The 12,006-nt window shown below is 39.3% G+C and overlaps 1 protein-coding gene across 2 annotated transcripts in view; it reads left to right on the top strand.

Moving 5' to 3' along the window:
• The window catches only part of trappc9 (trafficking protein particle complex subunit 9), a 211,115-nt gene that overhangs the window by 43,155 nt on the left and 155,954 nt on the right, over window positions 1-12,006 (top strand). For both annotated transcript variants that reach the window (XM_062436022.1, XM_062436021.1), the window contains 3 exons: window positions 4,912-5,038; window positions 5,190-5,322; window positions 8,961-9,124. In XM_062436022.1, the coding sequence (XP_062292006.1) occupies window positions 4,912-5,038; window positions 5,190-5,322; window positions 8,961-9,124 (424 nt within the window). The remainder of the gene's footprint in view (window positions 1-4,911; window positions 5,039-5,189; window positions 5,323-8,960; window positions 9,125-12,006) is intronic.

Here is a 12,006-nt window from a genome sequence, read left to right as displayed (position 1 = left end):
TCAGTTAGAAGGAATGATTAAGAACTTAAAAGCTAATTACAAAGTGTCTTCAAGATAAGGGTAAGTTATTTTTCTGTTTAGTGGAAGCTGGAGGCAAGCTTCGGGGAGCTGAAGGAAATGCTCAAATGACTTACTGATGTGTTGGTCAACAGAAAAGTCTTAAACCACATTTCTAATGATCAATTAACTATTTAAGTAATTTATGAAGCAAATTTAGAGGCATTTGTTTGTTCTAGTTTATCAAATGTGATTATTTGTGAATAAATATGGTTTTAAATTAAATATCTTTGGTTTTTGGACAAGAAATGTTTAACATGTCAGCTTGCTTTAGAAACTTTAAGTAGTTTTTTTTTTTACCCTTATCTAGTGAAAGTGATCAACAGATTAATTAATCATGAAAAAATTAGTATAATGATAAAGATATTGCTGCATTTTTTTTAATGATATTGCTGCATTTTTTTTTTGCCATAGTAGCCACAGTCAGATTGTGATTTAAGGATATAAAAAGGCCTTTTCTTCACAAAATCATTATTTAAAAAAACAGCTGAAGAACTTTTTCTGAGTGTCTCTAACACACAATTTGAGCCAAAAAACGAGCCAAAACAATTTCAAGAAAAAGGCAGCACTCCAGTGATTTAAAAAAAGCAAAAGAAACACCTCATGTTTTGATCACCTTTTGTCTATAAATAATGGACTCACAAATGGTCTGCTAACACATCTTTATGTGAAGTCTCTGTGCGGCGTGTCTGCATTTTGTCAGTACATTAGTTCAAAAAAAAAAAGCAAAAGCAAAATGATAAAGACATAATGTGATTTTTTTTTCTTCTTGTTACCACTTGAGTGCCTCCTTTTCCTGAATTTGTTTAGGAGAAATAAACACACCTCTGTACTTTTCATTAATATGAAGTCATGAAGAGTCATATCAGTATATTATGTTTTGGGTGCGTGCTCCATGGGCCCAAAAGCACAGAAGCCTGACAAACTATTATTGATGTATGTGCTCTGAGGGCAATTTTCATTACAATAATGGGTGGAGCGTCTCGGAGCGCGGCATTCAGGTCTCTTATCTCATTCATGGGTACAGCCCAAATGACTGTTTAAGTTCAAAGAGTTTCTTCTCACAATATCCCCAGCTGCCAGTTTTCTACGTTGCCGCGAAGCGAAACAATCAAACAGACAGGGGTCAAATAGCGACGAGTATGCCATTAACTCCTCCCACCTACAGCTGAATTGATCAGGTCACAGATGGATACTGAAGGCCTTAACAGCTCCACGGCAGCTGGGAGCTTCAGGTGGTGTAGTAGAGTCACGCAGGTAGAGACAGACAGGGTGACGCAAGCTGCCAACAGCTCCTCTGTAACCCAGACAAAGTGACTGCTGTTAGACCCAAGCAACCATCTATCCACTGAACATAAACCAGCCAACAGAAACACACCGCGAAAACAAACAAACGCACTAGGTCACTTTTCCATCTTCCGTCACCAAGGTGACCTTGTAGTTTGGCTAGACAAGCCCTCCTTCTCAGTCACCACACGACTTCAGCACTAATACCCAGCTTTGCTTTGTGCTTTATTGATTTTCTATTAAAGTGGCACTTTTTACCCACAACCCTTTTCATTTTCAAAGGGGTCACTGCCAGATGCTTCTGTCATTCTAGCCACAAAATTAGGGATATTTATTTGCTTTTTCTAAAATCAGAAACTACTAAAAACTGTGCCTTTATTTTCATATTCCAGGAGTAGAATTGAAATTTTTTAAAGCAGACTAAATAAAAAATGTATAAGTGAAAGTACTATCTTGGGAACCTATGTTGTTTCTGCATGACTTGTTTTCAGATGTACAGCTCCAGTTCGTTCCAGTGCAAACACAGAAATAATAATAGTACCATTATCTGATCATACAATTACTCAAAGCAAAACAAAAGGTTAACATATATGGCATATGGTCATTGTTGCAGAATGAAGTCAATGCACACCAGCTCAAACAATACAATTCACTTTGCACATGCTCTAATCGTTATTGTTAGTGAAACAGGCTAATTAACCTTTTCAAGTCTAAATGCAAATGAACTATTTCCAATAGGTTAACAGTGATATTTCTGCTATCCAATAACGGTGTATAATCTCCCGAAGTGAAAGCCAGTAGAGTTTAAATCACAGCCATGGCACCTCAGAGGCTCAAGCTCTTCAGCAGCCTTCCCTCTAGTGAGGTAGTGTCTGCTGTTAGGGATTGATGCAGTCATTACGTCACCTCAGTCTGCCCCATGCAAGCAAGCAGTGTGTACTGGGAATGTAAATACAGTCAGTCAGATGGGACATGGCTATGCATTCAAAGGAAACTTGAAAGCTGCTTTAGTGTCTGGTAAAAAAAGGCTTTTCTTTTCAAAGGGGTCACATTGTTTTTCATCATAAAATACTGAGGCCCTGCAGTTGATGTTACAGGCTGTAACAGCCTGCAAACATGCTATTCTTGTTCTTGCTGACATGTAGTAGACAAGTAGTGGCTGTTGAGTCAGCTAGATTTGTATGAGATAGTCTTGTCAAGGTACATTTCCAGTGTGCCATACACACATGAAAAAATAAAACAAGAAAACAAAAACTGCTTAGATAGAAGTACTACATCCAGATTTAAATTCCATTGTTCCACTCAGTAAACATCACATAAATGTATGGATGTCAGCAATTTAGATACTTAAATGTCATTGTATGCATGCACGATGAAAATCTCGTTCAATGACTCTCCGCCCACCATCAATAGACAATATGAAATAGCTAAAAACAACACACAACATTTAGTACAGATAAAAGAGGTGTCAAATAAGGGAGATAGCCAAAATGTTGACCATAATGAGACCATAAAAGGTATATCACTTTCCATATTGTACCAGTTAGTCCTCAGCAGTTATCGGCAAGTGTCTGTGTGTGGTGGTGGTGGTGGTGGTGGTGGTGGGGGATGATGGAGGCTACAGCTCTAGGGAAGAAGCTGTTTCTCAGCCTGCTAGTCCGGGTTTTGATAGTGTGGTATCTTCTACCCGATGGCAATGGAACAAACAGACAGTGTCCTTGGTGTGTTGTGTCCTTGCTGATGTTGCTGGCTTTCCTCTGTAGGCAGCCGGCATACACAGCATCCAGGTCCGGGAGCACAGCTCCCACAATCCTCTGTGCTGTCTTTATCACCCGGGCCAAGTTCTTCCTATTCTGCTGTGCAGCTGGCATACTGCACTGTGACACATTGAAAGAAGATGCTTTCTCTGGTGTTTTTTGTAAAAGTTGACCAGCAGCTGAGAGGAGAGATCAGCTTGTTTAAGTTTCTTATGGAAGAAAAGCCTCTTGTGCTTTCTTTACCAGGTGGGGGGTGTTAAGGGGACCAAGTGAGTTATTTGGTTGTGTGGATTGCCAGGAATGTGATGTTATCCACAATATCCATCTCTTGACAGTTCATGTGCAGTGGCGGGTTAATCTTCCTGGGTTTCCTTAAGTCACTGATCTCCTTTGTTTTACTGGTGTTCCGGACCAGTTTATTATCTGAACACCACCCAGCCAGATGTTGGATCTCTTCTCTGTAGTGAGGCTCGTCGTTGTTGGTTATGAGTCTCACTATAGTGATGTCATCAGTAAACTTCACTATAGTGGGAAAATCGTGGGTAAAAAGAGTGAAAAGGGCTGGACTGTGAAAGAACTGTGTTCAGGATGACGGATGCAGATGAATGGTTGCCATGGTGGAGGAGAAAACTGAAGAAGAGGAAGAGACCAGTGTTTTGGTTGAACTTTGCCGCCATCGTTTTATAAGTAATGACCTTTATAGCACCACTTTGGTCTGGATTGAAATTGAAATGGCCTAAATTTGTACACATGGTCATGGTCACCAGGGGATGAAATCCAATGAATTGGTTATCCACTGACTTTTCCACCGGTAAAAACTTGGACCAGCATGTCAAAGTTTTCTGTAATCCAGTGAAATACATGTCTATCAACAGCTACTGGATGGATATATCCCACTGATTTTGGTGATCATTTCCCTTTTTCACTTGTATCATTTATGTTCCCCTCAGGATGAATTGTGAAAACTTTGGTCATCTTTTCCCTTTTCATCTAGTGCCAACCTTAGGTCAAAATGAGTCCAGAAATTTGTATTATAGCCAAATCCCTACAAAACTAATGACATTGTCATCAGCCTCGGCTCTAGCAAAAAAGTTTACTTTTATGTAAACAGTGTCATAGCTCTTGTCAATACCATTTAGCTTTTGCTGTCCTTGGTGATGATAATAATAACACTGTACTAATTAATTGCTATGATCTCACAGTGTTGTGTCTTCTTATGAAATACAAACCTGTCTCATTGTCTGGCTGTGTTCCCAGATCTCAGCAATTACTTTGGTGTGTACAATGTAATCAATAACTGATCAAAAGGATGTTCAAAATTAGAAAAATAAGGCTCAAGTTAATGAGCCTTATTTATTTCAATAATGTGAAATTATCCTTAAAGTTTTATTTGATAAAAATGGTATTTCTTTAATTTGTGTGCTCAAAATTACTCTTTGGATGGCCAGACTTTATTTTCTATCAGATCTCAGGTATGTGTAGTTCAAGTGGCTATTATATGGAGAACAATTGTCTCCTGTTGAAATGGCTATCTCATGCCGATTACATTATAATCTTCAGGTCATCACGGGTGGATTAAGATGATGGATAATATGAAACAGTTATTAACTCTGATCCTTCACTGGAGAATCATACAGCTATGCATCATCTTTGCAAAGGGAAATAGAGTCCACGTCTTTCTTTTTTTTTTTTTTTGTATTCTTTAACTTTCCTCCTTCGGGACCTGTGTGTCCTTTATGTGTGCACTTTGAAAGTTTGTCTTTTTGCTTCTATGTTGATCACTGTCCATCCTATTTTACCTTGTGTTCAGGGTTTGCTGACCTCTGGAGTTGAGTTTGAATCCCTGCCTGCTGCACTGTCCCTGCCTGCAGAGTCTGGGCTCTACCCCGTCACTCTGGTTGGCGTCCCACGAACAGCTGGCAACATCACTGTCAATGGTGAGTCAAAAAACATTTCAGCACTCTGATGTTGCACATCATAATGAGCTGGTCAAATTTGATACGACCTCTTCTATCACATAAAAACAAACTGCTTTTAGCCTAGATCTTGACTTTAACACATCCTTCTCTGTTCTGCATTTGAACTCAGGTTACCAAACGTCAGTGTTTGGTGTGACCAGTGATTGCCTGTTAGAGGGCCTGCCTGGTGTGAAGACGAGTGGCTGTTTGGTGGAGGTCATTCCCGCGCTGCCTCGTCTCCAGCTCAGCACGTCTTTACCACGGTCAGAAACTCTGCACCCCTACAGTCATAACCTCATCCTCATTATAATAAGCAAAGATGTCATACTCAGGGTAGTGATTATTCAGTTTTGGGAATGCCTACATTGTGATTTGGTGAGCTAGTTGCTAGAATAGTATGTTTACTGTGCAATCCATAAACTGTGATATTGGATTTAAAGTCAGGCAGTGACTGTAACATTTAAGTGTTACCTTCAGCTTAAATAGTTTACTTTATTAGGAACCCTAACCCATTAGCCATCGTGCTGGGCAACAGCTACTTTTCCTGGGGTCCACAATTAAAACAGAACCCCCCCCCCCCAATATAGTTATATAAACCCACAATATCATACAAAAATACAACACAACAATAAAAAGAAAGCATGCAAGAGAGTAGCAATATATGTTTATATCCACATCCAAGGAAAAGTGCAGGAATTAATACCCTAACAAATGAAGATAAACCTATTATAATGATGTCAAAACAATTCATTTTTGGTTGCAAACTCTTTGTCATCACTTGTGTTTGTTCCCTTTGGCTTAACTCAGGCCTTTAGTTATTGAAACACATGCTGAGGTTGAAGTGAGGTCAGACGTCAAGAACATTCTGTAGTTTGGCCATAAAGATAATTTAAAAAAACTGTCCAGTGCGTCCTACACTGTTCCCCCACTATTTATGTGAACATCCTCAAACACCCTTAAAACTGAAAGTCAGCACTTTAACTTCACAGTCATTGTTTCATTTCAAATCCATTGTGCTGGAGAACAGAGCCAACACAATGAAAGATGTGTCACTATCCCACTGCTCGCAGACTGCACCGCACTTGGATAGTGTTCATAGTCAATTTCCTGACTGGTAGCAAAAGTTAAATGTGCAACAGAGTCTATTGTGTATGATGCAGTATAAAGAACACAAGTTAAACCTGTGTAGTTAGAGACAGAGTTATCAAGATTCAATCTCAGTGCGTTTACTGCAGAATGGTTTAAATGGAATTGAATGCCTTTACTGTCATTGAATGGCAATACAAGGCTAGAGGCACAGCTTCCTGAACGGTGCTAGATAAAAACAGGTTATAAATAGAACTACAGGAATAAATAAGTAAAATAAAAATAAAAAACACTCTTGAATATACATGATTCATATATACACCTTAAATATATGTACTGACTCACTCAGAAATCCTCTTTAATTGTCTTTGAGTTGGGCCAAATGGACCCGAAGTCACAGTGAGTATTTACTACAGTTTGATAGCAATCATATATTCATTTTATTGTGACCCTGACTATATAGTCTTCTATTGAGTATTAAATCTCTTGTTCATCCTGTCATACAAACTCGCCGAGTCACACCTACATAAAAACTTAGGTCAGGCCCAGTCCTGTGGACCCAACCTTTCAATTCATTAAACAGATTTTAACTCGACTGCCTTTCTACAGATTATAGGCACCATTGGAAGCATAGTAGGATGTCGAGGAGATAGAAAGCGGATATTTAATAAAGCACATTTAAAATAAATAAAATAAAACCGTAGGCATTTTGTGACTCAATAATTTCTCTTGGGACAATTTCACAATGAATACGATTAACTGTCTTTGTAACTGTAATTATTGTATCATTGTTACTATTTTGAATGCTTTCACAGTACCTCAAACAACTAATACGCATCAAACCAAACACAAACAGTTGACCGTGTAACTTTTTATTCTAACACACCAGACGGAGGGAAACTTTGACCTGTACTTCACAAAACTGATGATATTCATGACAGGGCAGTTTTTCTTCCGACAGTAATAGCCGCACTTCTCGGAAACTCGACCATCAGTGTCGCAGGTGAATTTGTTTACATGTACATCCTATGAGGTGACGTACATTTTTCAACTCGGCGCAGGTACTGTAGCAAGCACAAGAGGAGAAATGATGGGTTAAATTACTACTAGAAAATAAGAGGTAACGCACCATGTTGAAGTGTTGTAAATCATCCTGACAGCAGAGCTGCTGCAAAAATCTGCTATTTAGGTCATGCCTGTAAGTACACCACTTCAGAAGCTTTTGATGTGGAAAATCTTTTTATTCTCTAGTGTTGGGAGAGTAGTGGAGCATACACATGAGGCAAAAGAGAATAAAACTATAATATGTGGTCTGTTGAGTCCTCTCACTGGGTCCACAGGTAGACCTTCAGCTTTGACGTGAGTCAAAGAGGTGCCTCATCGACTTTCTCCGAGCTCTCATATCTTCTCGCCTCCAGCAGGAAACCGTAGCACTTCCAGCATATCATTCTCACATTACTAACATCAGTGTTAAAGCATTAGTTTATATTATTCATTACATTTTTAAAAGCTCAGGATATAGATCTACGCCTTCACCTATTTTTCTGTTTTATTGTCAGAGCTAACATGATAGAAAATACCATGTTTGATGGTTTGATTTTTTTAAAAATTTTTTTTAGTTTTCCATAATTTTTCTATGATATCTTCTCAGAATGCATTTGAGATGTCAATGACATTTTGAAGGGTTATTTCTGTGTTGACCTGCTGTCAGGCTCAAGAAAAAAGTTTCAGCATTAGAATTCTAGCCTGCATGCAGTAGTTTGTTGCCTTTTTAAAGTTAAGATACTGAACGTGCATGTATAATGAGGTATGATGAAGATCTTTTCATAATCTCACCTATTCCCTTTTGCTGCATAACTTCACAAAAACACGTCTCAAAACTCTAAACCTGCAGCTGTTTTTCATTTTGACAGCTAATGGAAACACTTTCTTGTGATATATGACTGATTGATATGTGGCCAGAAATGCAACAGAACACAACAAAGAGCTGTGCAGCAGTTTAGTTTTGATACAGTGCGGATGTACTCTCTAAAAGACCATTATGTTTGCTGTTTATGTTTGCTGTTTTAGAGTCTAGTGTGCATTCTTTACTGTTTACTGAGAGAGAGAAGAACTTATCTAAATCTAATGTGAAGTACCAGTCAGAAGATTGGATAAACCTTTCCATTCACTTGAATGAGAAAGTGTTTGTATACAGAGTCCTTTAACAATACTGTGAACAATCCATCTGACCATTCTTGACACATAAATGTAGCCAGTGTAGATCAAACTTTTCTCATTTATCCCAGGTCAGATGTAGCACCTAAACTTGTGTTAACAGTCTAAAGCAGCCATAGTTAGTTTGCCCGTGTTAAACACTTAAACTACAATTCAAACAAACTTTGATGGCAAACCCCACTAATCATTGAAAGAAGGACTCCCCGCTGTGGGTACCAGGGCTCTCAGCAGGACTCCCCACTGTGGGGGAAAAAGCCATCAACAAAATCCAATTCACGTTCCAGCAAATGAGATTGTAAAAAGCATTGATCACCTTCATCGAAACATGACAGCACTGTGTTTTAAACACTGCTTTCACACTTCAGAGGTTGATTAATGCCTGAAGGTCTGTTCGTCAAAGCAACCGCATTATGATAGAAGTACGATTGAACTGTGTGTGCAAACCACATCATGTTCTATAGGGCATCAAATACTTTCATTCTTTGGTAAGTACGTCAAATTAGTCCAAGAAGGAGCGATAAAAAAAGACCTCCAAAGAACATTAAAGAAGTCTACATCTTCAAGCTAATAGTCATTCGTCTTCTTCACGCACACACAGGTCAGCTCACACAACTCAGCCCATGTCCAAAGAGGAACTGTCCAGCAGCGTGTCCGTCCAGCTTTTCAATGGAGAGACCCAGCAGCTGACCATCACCTTAGACAACATCGGATCCGAGGACATCGAGAGTCTGGAGCTCACCTCGAAGATCGTCAGCACCAAAGGTTAGTTCCACTAGAATAGGCATATCCAGGTGCAGGTGTTTGCTCCAATCAATCAAGAGCACATGATTCAACCAATCACCTGTGTAAACTCTGAGATCACTTGATGAAATGAGTCAAGCCGATAGCAGATAGTTTGGGCACCCCTGCCCTAGAACAACAACTCTAGTTCTGTCGCTTCTACTTTTTTATACTTCTGAATATCTCAGATGTTGTTGATGATTAAAGTAATAGGAAGTTGTGTTAGTACAGTACTGCAAAGAAGAAAGGACCATATGTGTATTAGCATGTACAGAAGGTGTGAAAACCTGCAGAAGTGGAACATTATAAAATAGACAATGATGTACTGATAATACTGCTGTGCATGGTATTTTACTTGGGGCAGCTTTGTGTACTTCATTACCCACTGACTTTGTGCTACAGCCTCTTGCGCTCCATGTGTGCGGTGGCACACAGGTCACTCCCCGTTGTCTTTGGTTCTGTCTCTCTCGTGCCCCCGCGGCTTTCCAACACTGTGTTCCATCTCTTTGTTCAACACCTGCTCAGGTCCTCAGATCTCTGCAGTCTCTCTCATTACGTCTCGCCTCTTTGTCTTCGTCTCACCCTGTGTGGGAAAAAAAAAAGAAAAAGAATATCAGCTCCATTTTTAGAAACGGTCCACACACAAAGTTATGACGGTCTTCCCTGCAGGTGGCAAGTATCAGAAAGGTAGCAGCTGTTCCTGTCTCCGCCTGTAGGTGTCACACATTAGCATGCCTGTGTGTACACATATAAACTGATACCGCTGCTGCTTTTTTTTGTGGGCCGAGTTCAGAGTGGAACTCGAGGTCAGCGCGGATAGTTGAATGATATTAGATTGGCGCTGTGTCAGCTGCTTTACATTTTGAATAGTTAAATAGTGGGTTTGGCACTGTTGAGATAAAATAGGAGGCAAAAGTCCCTCACATCACACTCTGTTATTATACTCTATTATTGATGATGGGATAAATGGGACATCAGTGGGGGTTTTTATGGAGCGCTTTGACAACTCGTGGTGTGCCTCCACCACACTGCGTGCAGACAGCAATCCAACCGAGAGATTAGCAGTCAGTCATTCAGTCACAAAATAAAATGATCATAACAGTTTGGTCCTTTATAGAATTCTATACAGATAGGTAATTATATTCATACTGTATATTTACATTTGTGTTCATTTAAACAGTAAACTAAGCCCAACCTCAAATATATGCCTACTATCTCCATTTGGTTGATTGATGTCAGTCTGAGTCTGACAAGGCTGATAATATTGATATCTATATTAGTTTAAAAAAAACATTTAAAACTAAATATTGGCTGATATGTCACACCATATTAAAACTTTTTTTTTTAACAATAAAAATCACTTTTAATTAAGTTATTGAAGAATTGACCAAGATATACAATAAGTGAGACATTTTTCAGTGGAGAACAAATGTGTTGTTGCTCTCTGATGGATAAACTGTGTAATAGTGACTCTGTTTCTAAATAACCTGAATGTATCTTTGCTATTTTTGCACTTCATGTCCATATTACTTATTGTAGTAACCGATTGATTGATGCAGTTACCAGGCAGTACATGGAAAGATTGCAGAAAATATAAATTATTTTATATAAGTGTTATATAACTAAAGGTGTTAAATGGCACTTCGATTTTTCATCAAATGGACATTTTTTTGAAAGATAATGGTTTGTGTCAGTGAAGGAGGACTCAAGCTCATGTAATAGAGTTGTGGGAACATGTGAGATGAAAACCGATTGGGGACCTTTGACTTATAGGATGATGCCTACACAGATACATACACCTGTGATTACATCTGAGTCATCATTTTGGAGTTTCCATTCAAATTGGCCACTTTTGTAAAAGTCCAGTGTTTTCTAATTGCATGTTACTCTATATTCAACAGCACCATGGTGGATGTTTGGCTGTAAAATTATACCTTTGTGTTGGACGATGGTATCGTTGCAACCATACAGTAGCACATTGATGTTAATTCTCTGTTTTAGTTCTAGTTCTTCTGCTTCATCCTTTATTCTCCCTCCCTTTGTGTAGGAGAATCATGCAGATTTGGAAGCAGTTTTTTTATTTCTTTTGCGTCACTACATTCCCACTCTTTCATCTGAGTCTGAAGCTCTTTTTTTAAACTAATGCTGTTGACCTACAATTTTCAAACCAAACCTCGACGGACCACGCTGAGAAAATGGCACTGTATATCCTCTCACTCGACCTTGGGAACACAGTAGATTCAGGATAAACCCCTAGAAAAAAAACAACGACTTCTGCCGCTGCTCTCAACAGGAGTTCGATCACACAGGGATGAGCGAAGAGGAGGAGGAGCTGGCAGCCGGTATATATAGAATTGATCTGACATTTCCAAACCGGCCCCAGGGTCCTGTGTTTCATTGAAGACAGACCACTGTAACATATCTTCTGTTCAAATGTTAACACTCATGGATCTGGTCTTAAAAAGGCAGCTTATGCCAATCTTATATCGCTAAGTTGTATACTTTCCTCAGTTGTCGTGTATTTCTTTTATATAACCACAAACCAGTCCAGGTTCGGTGAGCAACCCTGATGTAGATTTTACAGCTCAATGACTTTGTGTTCAGAGTATTATTGTGTACGTCTCTTCTGCACAGGAGCCCAGTCCAGCCCTGGCTGTAAGGTGGATAAGAATTATCCTGTCAGCAGTAAACGGTGCAGGACTCTAATTAAAACAGTCTGGGATTATAAGACATTCGTACTCACCGCTTTACGTCTACCTCTCCGAGTCTCTCTCTCTCTCTCTCTCTCTCTGCTTCTCTGCATATCCTGCTCCCTGCTGGCCAGACTCCAAGCTACTATGTTGTCTCTCTAGTTAACAAGAGCT

The sequence above is a fragment of the Scomber scombrus genome, chromosome 16 (genome assembly GCF_963691925.1).
Source record: "Scomber scombrus chromosome 16, fScoSco1.1, whole genome shotgun sequence".
NCBI lineage: Eukaryota > Metazoa > Chordata > Actinopteri > Scombriformes > Scombridae > Scomber > Scomber scombrus.
This window is presented reverse-complemented; position numbering and strand designations above follow the sequence as displayed.